The sequence below is a fragment of the Onychomys torridus genome, chromosome 5 (genome assembly GCF_903995425.1).
Source record: "Onychomys torridus chromosome 5, mOncTor1.1, whole genome shotgun sequence".
NCBI classification, from domain to species: Eukaryota; Metazoa; Chordata; class Mammalia; order Rodentia; family Cricetidae; genus Onychomys; species Onychomys torridus.
In genome coordinates, this window is record NC_050447.1 from 19,762,256 (window position 1) to 19,787,315 (window position 25,060).

The window sequence follows — 25,060 nt, forward strand, 5'->3', positions numbered from 1 at the left end:
ATATTCTGTCATTAACAACTCCTTTTTTGCTGCTGAGGATCATCAACCATTTTTAACATGATAAACCACTGAATCTGTCAATGATGACTTGTTGAGCTGGTTCAGTGGGTAAAGGTGTTTGCTGCCATGCCTGTGACCTGGGTTCAATCCCTGGGTCTCAACTGGTAGAAGGTGAGAACTGACCCCAACAAGTTGTTCTACATTCCTGCTATGGCATATATACATGCACACACATGAACACAAATAAGTAATATCAAATCTAGATATACAAATAACTAATTACCAAAGGTACTTATGTTTTCCAGACCCTCAAAACTATATTTTTAAACTGAAAAATAAAGAGGATTTGCACTTTCAATGTAAGTACTTCAGATACTGTTTGTATTGAGAAGCGTATCAGGAGCTGGGATGTAGTTCAGTGAGTTCCTGTCTAGTATGTATGAAGTCCTAGGCTCAATCCCCAGCACTGAGGAAAAGAAAAGAAAGAAATGGATTGAATTTTATTCCCAAAGGCTCATGTTCCTAGTTTTGAAAAACAGTCATTTTACTAACTGACTAATACTATGTGGCTAAAACTGAGTGTGGTGGCATACACCTATGATCCCAGCATTTGGGAGATGGAGGCAAGAGGGTCTCAAATTAAAGGCCAGCTGGGACTGCACGGGGAGATGCTGTCAGACAACAACAAATAAGCAAATATATGGTGCAAACAAATTCAATTTAATTTTCTAAAAACACTGTGACTGTAGTAATCATTAAAGACTGTGTTAGTACCAATGTTCCCAAGTTATTGGGCCCGGCTAGCCAGTTGGAGGCAGTCACTAGATTCTACAGGAACAGTTTTCATCACTGTCCAGACACAGCTCCCATTGGAATCACATGATCTCGGATCAAGTTCCCTCTTCTTCCTCTCTCAGTGTGACCTAGCATACCACACATGCAGAGGGTCCTGCAGCCCAGCCACACAGTCCTAACTAGGTCTTACCTGTTATTCAACCACACTTTGACCATGGGCTCTGAGAGCAGAGGATCCAGGTCCACCGGAAGCTGCTAGCTGTGTTTGACCTGGGTCCAATCTCTTGATGCGTAGGCTCCTCTGGTCTCCTAGCTCAGAGAAGGGGACAGCTTAACTTCTCAGTGTCTGAAGACAACTTGTGTATAATGCATCCAGATCAGTATGCACAGCAGAGAGAAAAATCAGAGCCACTATGGGCCTTGCAAGAGCTTTTTAAGAATTAAAGCTTTATCTTTAGTCCCAAAAGAGTACAAGCCAAAAGCAGGTCTGCTTGGCATTTTTAAGTGAAGGATGAGAGCTGAGGATGTGCTCACTAGTGAAGTGCTTGCCCAGCATGCCCAAGGTTCTCTATTCCATCGCCAGCTCCACAAAGAAAGATAATGGAGAATTGGCAAGACAAATAAAGGCATTGTTTAATACACTGAACTTTTGATATGGCCTGTTTTAAAGCTGACTTTCTTATTCTAGAGTGTCTGAGGCTTAAATTCCAGAGTTCTCCTCCCATGGTTAGGATGAGTCTTGCAGTAAGCTATGGGACCTCAACTACTGCAAAGGAGGAGCCAGGGCAAGTTCCCCTCCTGACACTTGAGTGGGAAAAACAAAACTGAAGAATAAGACTCACAGAACTGAATGCTGGTCTTTAGCTTGGTGCTTTCAAGTGACCATTCCACATCAGTCTAGCTCTATTAGCTGGTCTCCAAGCCCACAAAGCCCAGGGCAGAGGAGATCTAGAGGCAGGTCAGGAGAAATACCCCTGGCAGCCACGGGGGGCACAGAAGCAGTTTAAGAAATGATACCAAGTCCTCTAAGGAGAGCTGAGCTTTACAGTCCAGCTTGCACTGATGACCCTGAGTTGGCATCAACACCTCGTGAGACCCCACCCATTATTTCAGAGGTAGATAGGCTCCTTTAGCAAGATCTACAATACCAACAGTCTCTGTTAATTCTTAAAACTTGGCTATTCTGAAAACCCTCTCCCTGAGGGCTGCAGATCATAGTGGCTTGGGCGTACTTAGATAGTTTTATGGTTAATGCACTGCAGTATAAATAAATATAGCTTAGTGTAAGCACCTCTGCTGAAAATATGTATGCCATAAAATGACAAATAAAATAGGTCAATAACTAAGCCCATAGTAAATAGCTCAGGCATAACATTAGCATTAACTAAGATAAACCCGCCTCCTTTGAAACTGATGATAAATTTATTCACAATGGAATTTTAAAATGAAAAGCTACATGTGAACTTAGATATACTCCACTTCAGGTGAGAAGAGGTCTTAGGAAAATAAACACTCTGCACTGTTCTGGTTCAATGTTATATCACAAAGACACAGTAGGTGCTTAATAACCTGTCCATGAGCAGAGCTGTAATTTACATACTGCTTAAATGCCAGGTAAGCAAAAGAGAGGTATCAGGCTATTGTCAACTTTCTTTGGGGGATGTTTAGAGTGAAAACAGGGGTCTAAAGTGTATACTGTACACTGACTTTGATGGGAATCAGGGCAAAAGCTACTGGATAATAGTGTCTTGTTTTGGTTGAGTTGAATATTAGAAGACAATGGCTGATCTGAAGATACTTGAAACAGGTGATGGGAATGTAGGGTACCTCTGTTTTCAACACCAAATACATTCTGAAAACCCCCAACTCTCCTTCCTTGAGCACCCCACAAAGTGTAACCTTCCCCTTGTACCTTTAAGACAAGTGCAAGGACAAGCTGTTGGACCCCAAGCCTTCATGTTCTTGACTCTCTCCCACACTCCGTCTTCAAGAAAGAAACAATGCTCGAGTCCACTGCTTTGTTCTGAAGTTGTAATGTGCTGTTAGATTCCTGGCACTGTAATGAGATCCCAGAGAAAGGAACTTACAAGGAGAAAGCGCTGATCTGGGCTCATGGATTTAGAGGCTAAGTGCTGATGAGTCAGCTCACTGCTGTGGACCTGAGGCCACACATTCACAGCAGGAAGGCATGATGGAGCCAGACTTCTTACATTGCAGGCCAGGAAACAAAGAAGAGACCAGAGACCCACAAAATCCTTTGAGGTCACAACACTGATGAATGACCTCTAGGCTGTAATTCTCACAGGTTCTGTGATCTCCCAATAGCACCACACTGAGGGCCAATCTTTTAGAAGAGGCCTTTGGAGTGATGTCAAATTACAAGTCTGTAAATGCTTTGTTTTGTTCTTACTTTTTTTCTTTTTTAAGATTTATTTATTTATTTATGTATACAGTGTTCTGCCTACATGTACCCCTGTAGGCCAGAAGAGGGCATCAGATCTCATTACAGATGGTTGTGAGCCACCATGTGGGTGCTGGGAATTGAACTCAGGACCTCTGGAAGAACAGCCAGTGCTCTTAAGCACTGAGCCATCTCTCCAGCCCCTTACTTTTTTTCTTTTGTCACAGTTTATTATTACTTTTTAAAAGTTGCTTCATAGTTTTCAGCCTGGCATATAGAGTCACCCCTGAGAAGTAAACACTGACCAATTTGAAAAATCAATGAATTCTAATTCAATCTGAGGTTCCAGAGAAAAATGCTACCCCCACCCCCCAATTGGAGATAGTCAGGAAGACAGAATGACTGTCCTTAGCAGAGACCTCTGGGAAACATGTTCACAGTAAGAAAAGCCCAGGCTAGGACTGGCCAGCTGCTGGAGTCTTGCATTCAAATCTGGCCAGAAGAGTCTAACCTGCAAGTTTCCCAGTGTCAGGCTCATCCGAGCTCCTATAACACCCAGCTCTGGCCATCCAGGCCCACTAAGCAGAGACAGCTGGGAAGATGCAGGCCTGAGGACTCACTAAAGGCTGCAGTGTGCTTCTGCTCCTCTCCACACACCCCTGCAGGCTACATTCTTGTTACCAGCTCTTCACCCAGCCGTCAGAAGGAAATTACAAAGCACACTTTGAATAGCTGGAGCTGGGGCCGAAGGCAGATGGCAAGGCAGACATTTAAATCGAGGGGAAGTACATGGCTTGAGTGATCCTGTCGCTTCCAAAGCTCTTGTGTCAGAAACTCAGTCCTCAATGCAACAGCATTTGGAGGTGGATCTGATTGGGGAGATGTTACGAATGGATTAATGCTGTGGGTGCTTCTTCTCCCTCTCTGCCATGTGAGCACAGAGCATGAAGGCCTTCACCAGCCTCCAGACCTATGGAAGTAAATCCTCTTCCTTCCAATTACTCATCCTGCCACCCTGTTATAGCAACACAGGTCAGCTAAGACACCACACAGGAAACAACTCCAGTGGAGGGAGAAGAGAGTGTGGGGGACAGACAAGAACTACACGCTGCTAGAGAACCAACAGAGATGAAGGTGTTTTTACTGTGTGGATCCCACTGAGGAAAGCCTCTTGGAGTAAGGAGATACTGTCATAGAGACTGCCAAAACTGAAGCACATGGAAAAATGACTAAAAAAAAAAAAAACCAATTAAAAAACGTTAACAGCTTGGGCATGAATCCTAACTCTCAGAAGGCAGAGGTAGGCGGGTTTCTGTGAGTTTCAGGATGGCCAGCACAATACAGTGAGACCAGGTCTTTAAAAAAAAAAAAAAAAAAAAAAAAAAAAAAGCTAAAAGGAATATTATAGAGACCACAGAGAAGATGGAGAGATGTCTAGGTAGAAAACTTGGATCTACAGATTTTAAAAAAGGAAGAATGTTGGAAAGGAGGAAGTGAGGCTGACAGAGGACAGAAAACACCGTTACAACAGTGACTTCATGCCTGGGTTACTGGGGCAGGAGGGATGCCTTGAGTCAGAGTGAAGGCTGAGGAAGAGGGCTCAGAGGAGACAGAGGACAGCAGTCAAAGTTACACACCTATGCCCAGGCAACAGAGTGCCAAGGTGGAGGGCAGTGTGCTAGGGGCAGGCATCTTTGAGGACCAAGATGGAGCCCAGCAGCAGGAACCAGAGGCACTGTGATGTGCACACAGAGGTTAAGTGGGAGGAGAGCTCTAGGCTACAGGTTGTCAAAAAGCCCCTTGGATTGCTAAACAACATGATAGGATGAGATCAGGGAGACAGCTAGAGACAGCCAATATGAAGACATATCCACAGCTTGTCCACAGCTTCCCCAAAGGCAGAAAGCTAAGGAGGTAAACAATTCCCCATGCACCAGAGGAGAGACAGGGCCAGAGCAGTTAAATGAGACTGGGAGTAACTGTTTAAAAGTGAATGGAGTACTTTAAAATATAGAAGGAAAGTAGGAAATTAGGAAGAACCAAGTGACTGGCTGGCCAGAAGGGGAGCCCATTTTTATGAAAATGTGCCACAATTGTAGAGCTACTGGAATCAATATTATTATTAAATACAAAATCATGAGTGTCTTAATTTTATTGTATTTTATAACCACTTTGAGTAAATCTGTGACTCATCTAAATTCAGAAACAACTCAGCCATTCTGAAGACACAGACTTGTAATACCAGATAGTCAAAGGCTGAGGCAGGAGGACTCCAAGGTCCAGGACAACCTGAGAACTCTGTGTCAAACTTTAAAACGTGAAAAGAAGGCTGGGAATATATCTTAGTGGCAGAGTGCTTGCTTAGTATATACTGGGGAGGGGATGTTCAAATTCTTCTTAAAGGAGCCTACACCACAACAGAGCTCCCCAAATTGATGAAGCTTAGCAAAGGCTCAAGTGTTTTCTTCTGACCATGTGCTTAACAAAACAGTGATATGTACACACTTACCCCAAACAATTTTTTTCCCTTTTTTTCTTCAAGATAGCTCTGGTTGTCCTGGGACTCACTCTGTAGACCAAGCTAGCCTCAAACTCAGATCTGCCTGCTTCTGCTTCCTGCTGGGATTAAGGGCCAGTCCAAAGCAATTTCTTAATAAGGACAATGGCTCAATATAGTCTTACCAAGTTACTCTCTAATTTCTTCTCTGGGCAATTTTGATTTTAATTTTGAAGATCTTCCCAAAGAGCTTTACATTTCTTTGCTACTTTAAGTCTACAATGAACTACAATTTGAAATGTACTATAGTGTACAGATTAGGTATTTAAGATACCAGACAAGTACAAAATTTTCCTTAATAAATACAAAGGAGGAACTGGATTGAACCTCCTGACCTGCAAGAGTCTTACAAGTCTGTTTTATGAGAACAAGCTTCTTCTATCTCATTTGCACTCAGCCCCAAAGCTCTTCTTCCTCACTGTGGTCTGGGAGGGAGCCCAAGGCCTCTCAGAGGCTGCTGGACCTCAGGATCACAAACTCAAACCTAGAAGTTCTTTTCAAGGATACCTCATTTCTGATGCGTTCAGAAAAACACAACAAGCTGTTAAATAGACTGTTGTCTGGGCAGACGCATTCATACGTCAAGAAATTCTAGCTAGACCTGATCTCACTCTGGTAACCTGCAGCCTAACTCTAGTGTGTATCCCTCTTTACAGGGACTGTCCTGCTTCCCCAGGTCATGTGTGTCTCCTTCAGGACGCCAGCCTGACTGGAACTTGGTCTCTATCCAATGCTGCTTCACAGCATTCATCATCACTGGTGTCTGTCTCCTGAACCTGAGTTCTAATAATGCACCACTGTGTGGGCCGGCTTCTTGTGTGACTTTTTTCTTATGGCTACACCTGAGTCTAGAAGCATGAGTTAGGGCCAGGGCACTGTGATGTCTTCTTTATTGTTAGAGTCCCAGTGACTCAAAGCACTATGACACTGGATAGACACTCCAATACAGTTTTCACAAATCAATGACTGCATAGCTTTATAGTGTTTATGTGTACATCTCATCCTTTAGCTTGTCATTTATTAGAGGAAAAAGCATTTAATTATCTTATTCTTTTTACATAATGATGATTATGACCACATTAGGCTAAAGATAAAGCCACTGAAAGACAGAGGAAGCCTAAGACTAGTTCCTCACTCACTAAAGTTAGAGATTTATAATCAGGACTATAGATGGGATCATTGGGTCCAATTAATTACACTCAATGTTTCTTAGAAAGAAAAAGATTGGGCTGGGCATAGCGAAGTATGCCTTTAATTCTAGCATTTGAGAGGCAGAGGCTTGGTCTACAGAGTGAGTTCCGGAGCCAGGACAGCCAGGTGTCACATTATTGTATCTTATGTAAAGAATTACATCTTACGAAAGGAAATCAGAATAACAACACTCCTTAAAATTCCTTTCTATGGGTCTTCCCAAAATATCACATCTGGCTTTCCAAGACATATTCTGTCTCAGTAAGTAAAATGTAAATGTAACTCAGTATAATCCCATAAGGGCTGGATGGGAATCAGGGCTGTTTTTCCCATTAAGCACTGTATAAAGTAGCTACATTATTTAGGGGCCATATAACCAAAAAGGATTACTTTTTGCTTTTTAGCTCTTTCTTTCTGTAATTCAGTGCACAAGATGAGTTAAAAGCACTTTCTGTATCACTGCCAATCTGACACCATATAGGTAATTCTGCAGGTGAGATGGAGTGGCCAAAATGTCCGTCTATAGATCCAGAAGTCACAGTGCAGTCTTGATGTCCAGTCTGTTAAACCAGGAAAACTGCCCAGAATTTTCCCGAGTAAACTGTGAGTTTCACAGCAACAGTGTGTATATTTTTCCACACCCAGGAAAATTTACCAAGAAGAGAGATGATCTAAAAAGTATTCCTCTAAACATGAATGAACACAACCCAGATTCTGAAATAATACGATCTTCTATTTACTACGAATAATTTAAGATAGTTTATATATTTTAAAATCATTAATTAATGCAGTTGATATAAGAATTCCATAAAAATGTAGATATCTTCCTTGCTTTTGTTCTCTCTGCAAAAATCAATTAGTCTGTAAAATAATCACCTATTGATAGAGGTGTGCTTCACAATTCCACTAGTGGCCACACATCTCAGGAAAATAAACTTATATTCATACACACACACACACACACACACACACACACACACACACACACACAGCCACATGACTATGCACAGCAGCTTTACCTGTCACAGTCAAAGCCCAGAAAGAACTATGATGCCCCAACCATGTAGGGTTCAACTACAGACTCCTATGCTTTGAGTTGCTACCAAAGGGGAGGTAGTTAAAATAGACAGACACAACGTGAACCGTCCTAAAACAAGCCAATCCCAACAATTACCTGCTGTCCTTACACAAGACTAACGGTTGAAGCATGTGTGTGTGTGTGTGTGTGTGTGTGCCCACAAAGGGGAAAGAGGAAGTCTCTGTGGTGATGGAAATCTTCCTGTCTTGATTATTCAACATCAATATCCAGCTGTGACATTAAATATACTGCAAAGTACTGCTGGGAAAACTGGGGAAAGGTTTCCAGGACACATCTAACATTTTGTACAACTGCCTTTGAATCTAAAATTATCTCAAAATATAACATTTAATTAAAAATAAAATTAAGGAGAACCATGTGTGATAGCATTCAAGAGACAGAGGCAGGCAGATGTCTGTGAGTTTGAGGCTGGCCTGTTCTATATAGAGAGTTCCAGAGCAGCCAGGGCTATATGGAAACACTATGTCAAAACAAACAAACAAACCCCCCCAAAACCAAAAACAAACAACAACAAAGCACACACACAAAAAACAAAAACAAAAAACAAAAAAAACAAAAACAAAAACATGAAGGCAAACATTCTAGCTACTGAATTTGCTTTGCTATGCTGAGATATAAGCTTCAGAAATCACCCAGGAGCTTGGAGTCTTTGTAACGACCATGGAGGTGGATGAAGTACAGACTGGGCCACTCACAAAAAACCCAGAGCTATTTCTGCCCCTGCTGGCATCTTTCAGTCTCCCTGGTTCCTTGCCTGGGGGTGATCTCTAGGTAAACACACACTTTCCTGGTTCCTGCCACTAGGGTGGGAGGCATCCTCTGTAGACTAATCCTTCCCTTTTCTACTGATGCTACAAAGGCTCCTGAGATGGATTCCCAGACAGCAAAGAAGTAGGTCACGGCTTCCCAAAGGTCGAAGGGATGGTAGTTTTCTTTATACAAATCTGATCTTCCCACACACAATGAAGCCTCTGCCAGGTGAGGTAACTTTCTTCCAGAATCTGAACAGCACTGATATATTTGTTTAGGAGGAAATGTTCTACTGGGGGTGGAGGTGACTAGTACAGACAACTAAACAGTATATGTGGATGCCTGTCATCTTTTTTCTCCCATAAGTATAATAAAGGCAGGTGAGAAAGTGATTTGGAATCTAATGATACCTGGTTGCTAGAAAAATCACAACAGCAAAACAATTTAGAAAACTTTTTCAATCATCAATATTCATTCAATCAAATAAAGACATTTTAGGAAAAAAGCAACATAAAAATGTATTTGACTTTTCCCTATTCTTTGATTAAAGGAGCAAATATTCAACAATCCTCTGTAATATTAAGCATTTTGAATAAAACTAGTGATATAGAAGCGTTCACTTCCCACACAGGACTGAGGATTGGTGCTAGAATACTGTAGTCTAGAAACAGCTACCCACAAGCACGCAAGCATCACTGAGTGCCCACATGCTCCATGTCCTTTGCATCTAGATGGAAACAGATCTCACAAAACCCAAGAACATTGGCTGAATCTAAAAATAATAATTATTTGTCATGATCATTGTCAGTCCTTAATATCTTGTACACCACTGATTACAACTTAACTTGGCCATGCTGCTTCATGCTTGGGAGAAGACAAGCCACTAATCAATTGTGGACACTAATTGAAAATGCTACCTTGTAGAGGCATTTTAATAACTTAGTAATGGGGTGAAGTGTTCCCTCTAACTGATACTTTAAAATGGTTTCAATAACAAAAATGTCAGCCAGGGTGCATGCAGCCTTTGCAAACACGAAAAGCTAGTCTAAATAAGTGAGCAAACCTCCCCTGGAAGGGGCAGTACAATTCTGCAAGTGGTAGAGGTCATATGGAAAATAGAATTATATGCTAATTTGTTCCTATATTAAGTTATCATAGAAGGTCAGGTGAAACACAGTAAAGTGAATTCTGGAAAAAAAAAATGAAGCAGATTGTTATGAACCATGTCAGAGTAAACTTCGTCTTAATACAAACAAGAAAGCTTTTGAAAGCAGGGTCTTTCTTCCTTTATTATTTCTAACTAGACCTAGATAATCACATGTGTAATTTAACAACAAAAGTGTTTTCTACAAATAGTTCATCCCTAAAGAACTGGGCAGGATTTTTTTTTTTAAAGAGAGAAAAGAAACAGAGAACAGTCTAATATTTAAGGGAATAATTTTCTTCAAAAAAACAAAACAAACTTTAACTATTTAAATTAATTTACCAAGATAATTCTCCCTGCACTGTCGAATGAAGAGATACGCATTAAGTGATGGGCTCATAAGTTACTAGTATAATGCCTTATTTTACCCCCAATAAAGTAAACAACAATAGAGGTATTTCTGCTTAACATAGTGTGGTCTGAGGAAAAGATACCTTATTTCAAAATCTATTGAGGGAAAACTATACTTCTGTCCTAAAAAGATAAAATTCTATGGCTATTTCACTAACTTAAAAACTATAAATGCAATATAAATGGTTGAAGATTTAGGATACTGGTTTCAACGGCACATCCCTCACATTTACTTCAAAAGTCCACTTAGAGGAAGAGAGGAAGAACCTGGGGCGGCGGTTGTAGAGATGAACCCTTGGGCACAGGATGTCAAAGATGTAGCTTTTCATAATGTACCCCATTTACTGCAGGGCACAACAAAACAAGTAACAGAGGCCACCTACACCACACCTTCGGCAATTCTTGGGGACAATGTGGAACAACAATTCTCTGTTGTTTTTTCTCCACTTAGATATTAGTTGCATTGTCAATTTCTTCTCCACATGTCCAGGGCCAGGTCATAAGGGAGTAAGCACAGTTGGCCAAACTTCCCTCAAATCAACTCGTTTTTAATTTCTAAAAAGATTGTACATATTGATTTTATGACTTAGTTGCCATAAAATGGGCTGTTTCCATGAAATATCATTGTGTTATCATCATCTTTGAATGTATCTTTCCCAGGTAAATGTCACCAGCTTAATTCACACTACTTTCTCCTACCATGGGAGCCATGCGAACAGGAGTTAGACCTAAAATTTTCACACATTCTGATGTATAAATACATGGGTATTTATTTCTTCTTCGAAGGATTTTCTATATTGACATCTTAGTCCATAAAAAGGCCAAGATGACAGAAAAGGGAACAAAATCTGACAAAAATGAAGGCCTGCACTAGTGTCTAAAAACCAGCACTCAAGGGATTAATCGTCACAATGTCAAGACAGAGGTGGCCTGCCATGAAATACTGCACATTAAATACTACAACAACCCATATGGAATGTCTTAATACACCCCATGTCATCTATAGATGGCTGTGTGTACACCTTTATTTTAATGTGGAAACTGTCCAAATAGTAAGCCAGTTAAAGATAGCATCAGATAAATCAGCAGCTAGTCTATTACTAATATGAAGGCTCAAGGTAAGATGAGAAGAACCCTTAAAACCAAGGATCCGGCCTTGAGACCCCAGTTATCACAGTGACACTGTCATTTTGGTGGGCTGCTTATGAAAACTGCATTTCCCTAGCTAGCTGGGAGGAATGAAAAGCTTCTTACAACCAGCTAAAAAGAAAGTCTCTTCCGTGCCCCTTGAAAAAGCTCATTTTCACATTACTCAGGCTTCATTATGCTAAATCAATATTCGTTTAGTCACTGGGGTTATTGACATATTTTAAAATAAAAGTATACCCTTCAGCTACTGCACTCATTACAGGTAATTTGTCTTGTCAGAGAGCAGGGAATATTATCTTAGTCTTTCAGGGGCTGACAGCCCATGGAAATACCTCCCCATGGTTACAACTGTAAATAATTTTAAGGTAAAATATTGAAAAATCAATGACTGCTTCCTGCAATCTGTCACAAACAAATCAATCATAATCTGTCCTGCCATCGAGTATGATTTGAAGGAGATGGGAGCAGATGTAATTCCTGGCTGGAGTCTCTCATCTCAAATCACTTCACATAATGGTGTCATCATTTAAACACTTAACAGTCAGGCCAACGGCCGCTGTAACATTGAGTTGGACAGAACCACCAGGAGGAGGAGGAGGAGAAAATGCCATCACTATTATGTTAACAAACATTTAATTGAAATGGTTGGTGCATTAGTAAATTTCCGCTGTGAACAGTTTTACCTGCCCCTTTCATAGCTCAAAATTAATCAAGGCTGCTTTCCCATGTCCTGACGGATAGAAAGTTAGCCTATGACTCAGACTGTACTCTTTACAACACTTGCGCTTATTACTTAAAAAAAAAATTATAGAAAACAAAATTTGGAATTAACAAATGAGACACATGGATTCCAGAATATTCTATAATTCTATCCCTATAACAATAACAAAAAATAGAATTATATAGGTCAAGATCATAATTTCATGACCTAAAAAAATTGGCAGAAAGGTCTCGGATGCCCAAATATTGAATTTTACGTTTTCCTTCTACTAACAAACATATTTCGACTTTGTAATGTTGTAGTGTTCTAAATGACCAGTGAGACCTAGTCAGCTTGAAAACATGCCGTACTCTAAACAAAAGCTGTACCATCAACTGCTGTATTAAAAGCAAGAGTCATAACCCAACCATGCCAGGTGGGCAGTCGGTCGTGGTCACAATGCTGAATCGCTGTGCCAACGCAAACTGCTCTCCAAGTGAGCACTCTGCTATTGGCATTTTCTGACTACGTTGTAATGGTTCCCCAGCTGCTGACACTCTGCCAGAAGACATGGGGACAGGCACTTGAAACTAATATTCCTCTCTCTGCTCCAGGGCTCCCCCAACATCACTGAACTTCCAGACTACCCAGAGTCTTTTCTGAAGGTTTGTGTTTGTACATGTGCTCTAGTACCTTAATGGAAGAAATCAATTTGAGCTACCACATTTCTTACCATTTTCCTAATTATATAATTAGACACCATGAAACCCTTTACTGTTTTATTAATGTCCCTTACTAGATATAGGTCAGGGGCTAGAAATCTGTGATGACAGGGAAAATGTTGCCTTTCTTAAAAAGAAAAACAAACAGATATAAATACTATTAAACGATTGAGGTCTGTGTCAACATTCCCAGACAAAGTAATTGCTCTTCTGAATGGCCTGATTTATAACTGAACCTTCTTGGTCAATGTGGTAACTAACACAGGGCCAGATGACGGAGCCTCTCCAGAAGATATAATTGGAGCCCAAGGTTGTTTTTTAGGAATCTTAGATTTCAATGCCAGCAGCAGGTTTGAAGACAAAAATGCACATGGGTCAATAATCAGAGATGCCATCCAGAATGGAGCGAGCCTTCTATTCTGTGTGAGTCTCTGCAACAGCTGCAGAGCACACAGTAGCCAGCCTAGTGGAGTGGAAAGGGAGAAGCCTGGCCAGGGTTTCTGAAAGCCAACAGAACTCAGGCTGGAACCAGGCAAAGAAACCATGGCCGCTATCTCTTGTCATCCTCTCGCTGGGGTCTCTGCATCCCAGAGACAACCTACTAATCTTCCCCTGTGCTTGGCTGGTGGTGGTGGGGTTGCTGGTGGTCAACCACCATGGAGAACACACCCCTAGGTAAATGCACCAAAGGAATAGGAGGTAAATGAGGACAGTTGGACAACAGGCTGAGCTCATGTCAACCCCAAACTGAAATGTCATCTGCTAGGGCTGTGGAGGACGCCATCGCAGAGCTAATTCGCAGAAAGAGGCTATTTTAAGGGTGCTGAGTAGGCCGAAATGCTATGTCTCAGCTCTCTAAACACAGCCTGTGGCCTTGGGAGAAGCAGGCTCAGAAAGTTAGCAGAGAAAAACAGGATGGTTCCCATAGCTCAAAATGAAAGAAACTGTGGTCTATTGGACAGAGTTGTCATGCATGATAAAGGTTCAGGGTTGCAGAGAAAAGTGCTCTTAACAATAGATAGCATTACCTCCCTGTCTTCCGAATCACCTTCTTCCACAGGCAGTCAGGGGCTCCATTACCAACTGCGATTCTTAAAGAGAAAACGGCCACAGTTAGCTTCATCTCTCCTACTACTTCCTTCCTTCACGGAATTACAATTTAATTACCGATACCTCAATTGATTTTATTCGTGGATGATGCATTTCTTAAACAGCACACTCCTTAGCCATCTCCACTAAAGAACATTTAGTACAACCTTCTCAATTAATCAGCCCTAACCCATTACTTCAAAAAGGATGGCTCTTGATATTTTCAGGAGTGCCCTCCACTGCAAATACTTCATATACGACAAGGAGTTCTAATGCATTTGAATACCTTTAATGAAACTTGAGTCCTGATAGTAAATCCAGCTCGATATGAAACTGATAAACCCGAATCCTTAAATATTTCATTCATAGGTATCTCTCCCAATATTTATGCTTGGGAAAAAAAAAAAAAAACCAAACCTCAATCCTCTTATGTTTAAATTCAACAACTTTATCATGGCTTAAATCAGAACAGACCCCTAAGCTTAAAGGTAAACAAAGAGGAGTCCTATTTGTTGTGCCTGCCTTCCATTTTCTTGACATTTGTGCTGAGCTTCTAGCCTGCTGTAACATTTTAGCCCTGAGTTTCCATAGGTTTCCGATAGTATGGGGATAGTTTCCGATCAGTATGGGGAACACCAGTCTATTATTTACAAACAATTAAATAGTATTTCACATTACAGCAAGAGCATGTTAGTGCCTATAACAATTCATAGAGAAGCATTCGTTCTAGCAAAGGCTAGACTAACTAGACTGCCTTCAGTAAAATTATCTTACGGGTGTGAGGTCAGCCACTAACTTTATTGATAATAAATGTAATTTACTAAGTCCAGTTCCTTGATCTATTCCTTAGATAGCACAAATATTCTGCAAAGTAATTCTTTCTCAAAGCCTTTCTTCCCCATCTATACCCAGAGCCCTGTTTTTAATAACAATCACAAGTTTTGCATATATACACCTGTATACTTTCCATAATTAAGAGCTGAAGATAGTGATAAATTTATTCTTAAAAGAACCAGATCATAAAAATAATTCCAAAATGTGATTTGTTGTAACTATTATCTCCTTTAAATAGTAATTTTAATTCTATTAAATATCACAACCTTGGTCTTGATTTTATTTGTAAAAACCTGTTTATAAATCTTACTATCCAATGATATAATTCAAATAAATTATTCAATGCAATTCCAAAACAAATGATAAATTATTCAGACATACCACAAATCAACATTTTTAAATTTACCAAATTCCTGTTTAATGAATGCACTACTAGAATTCTAATACTCCAAGGTCTCAGGTGGCGTTCGCCCACCATCCACACTTAGCACCTATTACTAACCTATACTTTGCTGAAGCCACCTTGGTGCTATTTGGGAGCATCACACACAGGCACACCAAAAGCATGCCGATAAGTCTTGGTATGTGCAAGAACACATCTCAGTGCATATGTGAAATAACTCCATATTTTGGAAATGAATTTAGTTTAAATATCCAAATATATTATAGAAACATTGTACTTGTCACCTGTACAGGAATGTACATAGAAATGACTCTGTGCAAGAGAACACAGAATACTAGCAATACTTTGGGGATATTAGATATGAACATCTAATCCAATTTTCTCCAAGGTATCACAACATATTATGGTAAATAAACAAATAAGAGCTGTATCAAGGTGTGGAATATCATTAGCCTGAGAAGAGGCTGGAAAACGGATTATACAAATGACAACTGCAGGAGAAAATGATATTCTCCTTTCCTGAACAAACGTTAAGTGCATCCTCACTAATAAAGACTTACACTCAAACTATGTTACAATATACTGGGTTTCAATTTTGAAGCATCTAAGTTGATTTGCAAGCTAAATTGTTGCTGAGGTGTACTAGAGCTATGAAAACACAGCCAATTTATACAGAAATAAGTCATCAGTACTGCACTTCTGAGGAGAGCTGTGAAAGGAAACTAGTCATTACAGAACAAGGGAAAAAATCACCCCTAGGTTTACATGTTCATAGAGATGTGTCAGCTGCTGTTCTGTTAAGAAAAACTATTCTCTACCAAAATGATGTTAAAAAGAGAGGCTAATGCAATATAGAAACTGAAGAGGAATAGATGAAGACAGACATGCTACCACTCAAAGCAGGTGGTGCTATTCCAGAATTAAAATGTTGTTCCAACTATGGCACTGTGCTCATAATCTATTTTAAACAACCCATTCAATTCACAAAGGATTACATGATTTCATTCATTTCCAGCTCATCAACTAAAGAACATTTTAATCTTTCCTAAGATTTCTAGAACACATAAACATTCATAATTGTATTATTAATTAAAATGGATAATTCATTTGTATTAATATTCCATATCTTTCAACATAATATATTTAATTTAAAAATAACACATGCATAACAGCATAAAAGACAGGGACTGGAGCTGCCAGAGAAAACATGCGATGGAGGGTCTGGGGGAATAATAAAGCAATTATCTCAAAATTAACGCTCTTGTTTCAGTTTCGGCAAACAAATCTAAGTAAGTCTTCCTTTGATTCTAGTTCCCCATGTAATTCTAACCAGCTAATTATCCTTGAAGTCAAGAATGAGCCATGACTCTACACCTGGCCTTTCCCATCATATGCCCACGGTCCCCTCCACTTTCATTTCCTCTTTCTACCCTGAGGTTTAATATTGAAGGAAAGCACGGCCACATCTTACACAAATGCTGATTGACAGCCAGCTTCCAGGAAATGTCGAGCTACAAAGAGGAGGGGAATTTTAAAGTAGCACTTATGTTAAAGGGTACGAGGTGCAGGGTAAGCCAAGGGCAAGTGGCCACCAGCATCCCCCATGTCATTGTCTTCACACTGAGAGATTCCTAGGTAAGGATGGTGATACTATTTTAACCATTACCCAGGTCATAAATTGGATTCTAAACCAATACTGTATCATCATTTGCTCACCAGTTAAAATGTCTAATATAGTATTTTGGAAGGAGTAAAAAGTCTCCCTTTATGTCTACAAATGGAAACGAGCCGTTCCATAAACATTGTACATATGCTCTTGATGATATGAAAACGGAATTGTTTTAGATCATGAAGGCACTTGGGGAGGCTGTTTCCTTCCCCAAGCCTTAAAAGGCATATATTTCTCATCTATTACCTTTCCCTTAGATCCCTTCTCCTTCCACACTGAACGTGTCTTCCTCAACAGACTGGTTTTGACCACTAATGAATGTCTGCCTAACAATACAGCCCTCTAGTTTATGCTTTGCTTTCGAAATTAGAAGCCATTATTCCACAAAGACAGAGTACAAAGACAGCCGACACAAGGTATTGCCAAAAAGCCACAAGTAGTATTAGAACATGCCAGAACACTTAACATTCAACTATCATTCCTCTCTAAAACTTCTGTTGCCAAACTGCTCACAAAACCTGGAGGCTCAAAGACAGGTTTCCAGGGCAATTAAATTCTCCAGAAGCAAAACTGTACAAAATTATGCCCTCTTCGTATGCCTCCATTTACAGACAACATTTTCTCTGGATCTTAATTAAGATAACGATGCACACCTGTGTCAACATTCTCCCGCAAGACAGCCTTATCAATCATAATCCTTTAAGTACACTCGAAAACAGCAAAGCGATATGACAGGGGCAATCTGTTGCCTTTCCTGATGCCGGTGTTGTATCTCTGCCACAAGAAAGATGAGATCTTCAAAATCCAGCAGATCTACTGTTCTAAGTCTTTAAAGTTTTAACTGTAAACAGCTATTACACTAAATAAACAGGCATCACCTCCTTTGTACTTGATAGAAACAATGACAACTCTACTTGTCCAAAACTTGAAGAGCAAGCTCCGTGCCACATCTTGGCACTGCAATTGTAGGTCTTACTGTAAAGCTCTATGTTTTAAGAGCTAGGCATAACTGGATCGGTGCAGACATGACAAACCAATAAACCCTTGGCAAGTTTTAAAATGAAGCTTAACAAGGCTACATTAAAAACAACCAGAGAAGCCTACTCTGAGTACAACATGTTTAGAAATATACGAATGCAGAAGTCAGGGAAGTAAAAAGTCTTGGTGACTTGATATGAGGAAAGACAGGTCCTACCTCTGCTCATGGAAAATGAGCTTCAGCAACAAGAGAGCCGAACTACAGCTAACAAGTGAGTAAGTCCCCAAATGGAAAAGCTGATGAACTGGAAGGAAAAGGTGTGTGTGTGTGTGTGTGTGTGTGTGTGTGTGTGTGTGTTGGGGGGTGGTGTCCATCCTTCCCCAGTATTAAGATTAAAAAGTTAAAACCTTATGTTTACCAAGTGAGAATACAAATACTTTCTTAAAAACGGAGAAAGGCTGCCAGATGCTATGCGCATTCCGTCTGCCAGGTAATGATCAGCCTTAGCCTTCCCTCACTTAAATTAACACAATTCTGTATCTGACGCAGGAGGCTGAGGCCAGCAGAGCAGCAGAGCCATCAATGTGCAAATAAAGCAGAAAATAGAGACATCCTTAAGAAATGAGCCTTAAATTTGATGTAGAACGGAGGTGACAACCAGAAACAGAACCATAAATTCTAAATGTTTCAATATCTTGCAGGATTCTTTCTAGTCCTTCACACCAAAAAGAAGACAGTAGTAGAAAAAAAAAAAAAAAATAGGGTGGAGAACAAGATGGGGAGGGGGTACAGAAACAGCCAAGACGCCCAAGTGGCAGGATTATGTAATGAGGATGTCTGCGTGACAGACTCGGGCTCTCGGTGGCACAAACCTCCTTGGCTCGCTTTCAGAAGTCGTCGTCCTGGACGAGAGCCGAGACAGATTCAGGGGGACACGCGTGGGCCCGAGGGACACGCCCCCGCGCGCCTGCCTGCACGCGGACTGAAGAACCCGCTTGGCATGTCTCAGGCTCGGGCCGCCCACGCGCGGGGCCGGGCCGCGTCCACGCCATCGGCTCGGTGCGCGGCTCTGCGCGGGCCGCGGACGCTCCCTCGTGGCAGGCCTCGCCGACCGTTAGCCGGGCTGAGCGGGCGGAGCCGGGGGCGGTGCGGTCGCGGGAGGCGGGGACCCTCGCGTCGGGGCGGGGACACTCCCTGCAGACACTCGAGCCTACCCGGAACCCGGAACGGTCAGCCTGAGAAGCAGTCTCAGGCCGTCGCGCGCTCCCCGGGGCTCCGGCCCCGCGCGCCGCACCGTCTGGCTCACAGCCTTCCGCCTCAGCCGCGGACAGCTTCTGGTCTCCATGACAATACGCAGCCGAAGCCACGCCCAACCACGCCCCCTCGGCGCTGGGACTCCGAAGGAAGCGCCTGCGTCATCCAGAGGTGGGTCTAATGGGGACCGGCGCCCAATCAGAGGCGAAGGCTGTGTAAGGGAAGGGCTGGGAGAGCCGAGAGGTTCTCGGAGAATGTAGTCCGCAGGGGTCCAACCTCTTGGGGGCGGAACCTGTAGCCCGAGTGCTGGGCAAGGGGCAGCCTGCGCGCGTGCGTGAAGTTGCGCCGCGGAGCTGGTCCCCGTGTGGTCAGGGTGGGGTTTGTGTGTGCTGTGGCCCCCAGCTCAGCAAATTGTGTGTCCCGCGGATCAAAATCATTGCGCGAAACTTTGTGTGTAGTTATGCTCCAGCCTGCGCATTGCCGGGCTGTGAAAGGCCACAAAATGCTTGGGTTGTGCGCTCTGCCGGCCGCGGTCCTGGTTCACCAGCGCCCCTGTCTGTCCCTGAGCTCCAGTGCGTTTGCAATTTGCGGCGGCGGGAGGTGGCGACCAGGGGTGAGGGTCTGTTTTGCCTTCTTACTGTGTTGCCGTGGGGGGGGGGGGGGGGGGGGGATACAAGAGGCCTGCCTGTGACTCAGTGTTATGTGTTTGCCTGGCCAGCGCCTCGCTGAACAAACAGCGGTTGGGTTGGACACTGTTCTGCCTAGTGTTTGCAGTGGAACGGGGGCGGGTGCGAGCGATGGGGAAGGCGACTTAGTGGAACAAAAGGGAAGAGATCCCACACCCTTCGTCACAACAGACCTGGCAGGGCGAGCTGCCTGTAGCTAGCCATGAGAAGCAGGCAGCGCTGCGTGGGATGGCAATGGGGTCGGAGGCGACTGGGGGACCTACTCGGGTGTAACTGCTTCTCCGCCTGGCACGTCTTGCCCACTGTCTCCCTTGGTCCAGAGAAAATCCACACCCCCATCCGGAGCCCCCGAGCCTCCTCTTTCGCCTCCTCTAGCCACCTGGCAAGGGCTGGTGGAATGAAGGCCCAGTCGGGGTCCTTCAGCCTAGGCCTGGCTCTTGCCCACCTGCTGCTGCGGCTGGCACAGAGAGGCAGTCATCCTGGCCTCCCTGTGCCCTGGGCGCAGGCATCCATTGGCTCTCCCTGGGACCTAAATTCCAGGTCTCCAGCTCAACCTAGAGACCTCCGGCAGGAGGGAGAAGCCGCTGTTGAGCGAGTGACGAACCACCTCCGAGGCCAGCTTTCCGGAGAACAAGACATCCGCCAACTTCGCTGTTTGCACTGGCGAGGAGGACGCTGAGCGTTCACCCAAGCACAGCCCGCTGCCTCTTTCCCTTTGTGTTCCCGAGCGGCCCGACACACGCCCAGGGATAGTGGTGCGTCGAGATTGCCGCTCCGCCCAGAGTTAGCAGAAGAGAGGAAAGTTGGAAGCGATCGGCGCGCTTGGGATGTGATTGTCATCCTGGGGCCGGCGCTCGAGAGTCTGAGAAAGAGAAGAGAGGAAGAGTAGGGGAGGGAGGAGGGGGAGGCCGGGCAGAGGAGGAGAGGGGGCGGCGGAGGAGAGGCGGGCGCTAGGGAGGGGCGAGGGGAGCGCCAGTGAGCGGGAGAGGAGCCGGGGAGGAACAGGGAGAGGGCGAGGCGCGCCTGGCGGCCGGGTTGGCTGCGGCCGCCCAGAGGCTCCTGCCAGTCCCCCCACCGACTACACCCCGGGAAGGAGGAGCTTCGCGCGCGCACAAGGCGTCAGAATCCTCAATTTCCAACTTAGCATCTTGGCAGGACCTTTGCAAAGCCAAAAGCAGAGCCCCCCGGTGCAAAGAGCGAGGGGGGGTGGGGGGAGAGAAAGCCTAGCCCGGGCAAGCGGGGCGTGCAGAGGAGCGGGCGCGGCGGTCGCAGCCGGAGGCGAGCGGGAAGCCAACCAGGAGGCGCCGCGGGCCGGAGCCCGGGAGCCGGGGCTCGAAGAGCTGCGGCCCGGGGCAACGAGAGGCCAGGTGCCCGCTCCCTCGCCCTCGCAGGGCGCCGCCCGGCTCGTTGGCCGCCGCGGCGCGGCGCGCCCCATGCCCGTGTGTGGCCATGTCCTACCCGCAGGGCTACTTGTACCAGCCGTCCGCCTCGCTGGCGCTCTACTCGTGCCCCGCATACAGCACCAGCGTCATTTCGGGGCCCCGCACGGATGAGCTCGGCCGCTCGTCTTCGGGCTCCGCATTCTCGCCCTACGCTGGCTCCACTGCCTTCACCGCTCCGTCTCCGGGCTACAACTCGCACCTCCAGTACGGCGCCGACCCCGCGGCTGCAGCCGCCGCCGCCTTCTCGTACGTGGTGAGTGAGCTGGGTCCGGGGCGGGCGGGCAGCGGGGGCCAGGCCTGCAGACCCGGGCTGCGGGAGACATGGGCCTAGGCGCCACCTCGTCCGCCCAGCTTCGCGGCTCTTGCAAACTTGAGCAATTGTCTTGCTCGCCTTCACCCGAGCCTTAGGCTCCGGAGCAGCTCTGGCAAGAGCCGCATCTCGGTCGCTGGGATTGCCCAGCTGAAGAAGGGAAGAGTTTGGGGCGGAGTGGGGGATTGATCCTCACTATTAAAAAGCAACATTTGGTTCAAAGCTCTGGGCTAACCCGCAAATTTCTTTTTATGTTTTTTTGTTTTGTTTTGCCATTTTAGAAAAGTAGTTCAAAAGAAGCAGAACCGAATTCTGAACAGTAGTAGCGTGCAAAATCTATGTAAATGTGTTTGGCCTCGCCTTTAATTAATCCTCCAAAATGTTGCAAATCCGTAATCCTATCGTCGCAATCCGATTTAGAAGTATTAAATTCTGAAACGTCCAGCGAGCTGCGGTGTATCCGGGTTTTTTCGGCCGGGTGTGCTTTCTGGAAAAGCGCAACGGTTTCGGTTAGGGATAGCATTTTGCACCGTCGGTGAGCAGACTAAAGCTCAGCTTGTCCTTAGAGTTTCTTTGAGGATTAAAGAAAGAGCCTTGACTTCCCTTGTTGTACCCCCTTGCGCCCAACATGCGGTCGCCCTGGTGTAGAGCTCCGAGGCTGCTCAGGCCTCTAAGTGAACGGTGGGCCCTGCGGCAGAGGCCAGATCTAAGTAAGCGCTGGGCACCGACGTTTCCCAGCAGATGAGGGCCTCCAAGGTGGTTTGCCAAGCCCTGAACAGCCTCAGGGATCCTGAAGGACCAGATTTAGAAATTGAGGGGCCCACTGCCTTCTGAGGAGGGGGAGGGAGTCACTCTTGTGTTTGAATCAGCCAGCTCTGTCTGCCTCAGGGGAAGCTGGAGTGCGGGCCGCGCTGGCATGCAGACCTAGGGACAGAGGGAAAGTAGGTTTCAACCTTTTAGGTGGCGGTGAAGCCCACATCCCCCCACCACTCACCTAATCTCTGCCTATCCTCCCGCAGAGCTCTCCCTACGACCACACTCCTGGTATGGCGGGTTCCTTGGGGTATCACCCTTACGCGGCGCCTCTGGGCTCCTACCCTTATGGGGATCCCGCGTACCGGAAGAACGCCACTCGGGACGCCACCGCCACACTCAAGGCCTGGCTCAATGAGCACCGCAAGAACCCGTACCCCACCAAGGGCGAGAAGATCATGCTGGCCATCATCACCAAGATGACCCTCACTCAGGTGTCCACCTGGTTCGCTAACGCGCGCCGGCGCCTCAAGAAAGAAAACAAGATGACGTGGACGCCACGGAACCGCAGCGAGGACGAGGAGGAGGAGGAGAACATTGATCTGGAGAAGAATGACGAGGACGAGCCCCAGAAGCCCGAGGACAAGGGCGACCTCGAGGGCCCCGAAGCAGGTTGGTGGATACGGGAAAGGGTGTGATGAGCGGGACTTTTAAGGCAAAGGGGGCCTGGAGGGGGCGCGCACGGGTCCCTGCTTCTGCTAGCAGGAACCGGGGTCCCGCCGCGTGGCCTCCACGCCTCTGACAGCCTGGGTTTCACCCACAGGAGGAGCAGAACCGAAGGTTGCCGTGGGCTGCGAAAGGCTGCAGGGGCCGCCCAGTCCCGCCGGCAAGGAGACGGAAGGCAGCCTCAGCGACTCGGATTTTAAGGAGTCGCCCTCCGAGGGCCGCCACGACGAGCTGCCCAGACCCCCGCGTGCAGGCGGGCCGTCCCCAGCCGGGCCCGCAACCGCGCGTCTGGTCGAGGATGCTGGTCCTCACTACCCCGCGGGCGCGCCGGCGCTTGGCCTGCACCCATCGGCCGGGAGAGCTGCCCCCTGGCTCGGGCGGGCCCTCAGTCATCCACTCGCCACCTCCACCTCCGCCGCCGCCTCCGGCCGTGCTCGCCAAGCCCAAACTGTGGTCTCTGGCAGAGATAGCCACTTCCTCGGACAAGGTCAAGGACGGGAGCGGAGGGAGCGAGGGCTCTCCGTGCCCACCGTGCCCCGGGCCCGTGGGCGGGCAAACCCTTGGAGGCAGCCGTGCGTCTCCTGCCCCAGCGCCCGCGCGCTCGCCCTCGGCGCAGTGTCCCTTTCCGGGCGGGACGGTACTGTCCCGGCCGCTCTACTACACCGCGCCCTTCTATCCTGGCTACACGAACTATGGCTCCTTCGGACACCTTCACGGCCACCCAGGGCCAGGCCCCACAGCGGGTCCTGGCTCTCATTTCAATGGATTAAACCAGACGGTGTTGAATCGAGCGGACGTTTTGGCTAAAGACCCGAAAATGTTGCGAAGCCAGTCTCAGCTAGACCTGTGCAAAGACACTCCCTATGAATTGAAGAAAGGTATGTCCGACATTTAACTCGGGTACGGTACTCCCGGACTTTCCTAATTTATTAAAACCATGGCCTTGGCAGTTATTTTTTCCATCACCAAGAGAGAGAAAGAGAAAGAAAAAATAAACTACCCCTCTTATTCAGAAGTTTATAGTTTATGGAGGTGGATGACATAAAAATGTATACATCTCCACACTCGAAAAAATTGTTTTAGCCAACTGAAAAGAAAAAAAAAACCTAAGAGGATTTGTATTAAATCTTATTCTGTATATTTAATGTAGCATTTTTGTATTTAAATTGATAATTCAGTATCTTTGAAGTAAATTATGAAATCAAGACACCTGTACAGGCATTTAATGTTTTTTGTAATATAAATATATACATTTGTGTTCCCCCAAACTGTTTCATAGTTTAAAAATACAAGTTTAATTTAATTTTTTACACCTATTGATTTTTTCTGCGTATGAACTAAAGTATTATTACAGAAAGGAAACAGGTTATACTCTTAGATTTAAAAAGTAAAAGAAACTGCAGTGGTCTTTGTAAAATGCAAAATATTTAATTAAAGGAGATTTTAACATAATCAGAGCCACTCATTACTTCTCAGAAGCCTCAATAAATTGTCAATTGCCTTGGTCAAAAGGTGCAACTGTAACTTTTTTCAAAGTGGGGAATGAAAGGTGTTGTCCTCAGACTCAGTGTGCCTGGGGAAACCGTAGTTAGGCCACAAACCCGGGGAAGCGGCCCAGTCTGGGAACACAGATTTGGATCTCCGTAGCCGGCTGCTTGAGGGGGAGATTGGACCCTCGAGGAGGAGCGAGAAGAGAGACCCAAGTGTGTGCCAGAAGGGAGAAAAGATGGCAAACCAAGGCAGAGACGCGCACCACCCGAGAGCCATCGCTTAACCTAATTACTTCCAATCAGTGTCGTGTTTTATGCAAAGCAATCAGCTGGTGAACTTTGCTAATGAGTTCGATTTTATGCCGGATTTAGCCCTTATTACTATTTCAAAGGTGCTGTTAGCTAATGCGGGCAAGGAGCGTTAGGGGATGCCAAATGGGAAGGCGTCCCCAAGTCACAGTCTCTTCTACCCCTTCAAAATTGGGCATTGATCTCTTCTTTGGATT

The 25,060-nt window shown here is 45.1% G+C and overlaps 2 protein-coding genes across 2 annotated transcripts in view; one reads left to right on the forward strand and one right to left on the reverse strand.

The window, feature by feature from the left end:
- LOC118583907 overlaps nt 1-19,625 on the reverse strand; it is a 39,908-nt gene extending 20,283 nt beyond the window's left edge. The window contains exons 1-3 of the mRNA XM_036187667.1: nt 19,588-19,625; nt 18,766-19,303; nt 13,948-14,010 (exon numbers count right to left, since the gene is read on the reverse strand). Of these exons, the coding sequence (XP_036043560.1) occupies nt 18,781-19,303; nt 19,588-19,625 (561 nt within the window). The 3' untranslated portion in view covers nt 13,948-14,010; nt 18,766-18,780. The remainder of the gene's footprint in view (nt 1-13,947; nt 14,011-18,765; nt 19,304-19,587) is intronic.
- Nucleotides 19,626-20,825: 1,200 nt separating this feature from the next.
- Irx5 (iroquois homeobox 5) lies at nt 20,826-24,565 on the forward strand. Its single transcript, XM_036187965.1, is given in 4 exon segments — nt 20,826-21,528; nt 22,605-23,010; nt 23,162-23,418; nt 23,420-24,565. Coding segments are annotated over 4 exon segments (1,449 nt in total). The 5' UTR covers nt 20,826-21,282; the 3' UTR covers nt 23,960-24,565.
- The last annotated feature ends 495 nt before the right edge of the window (nt 24,566-25,060 follow it).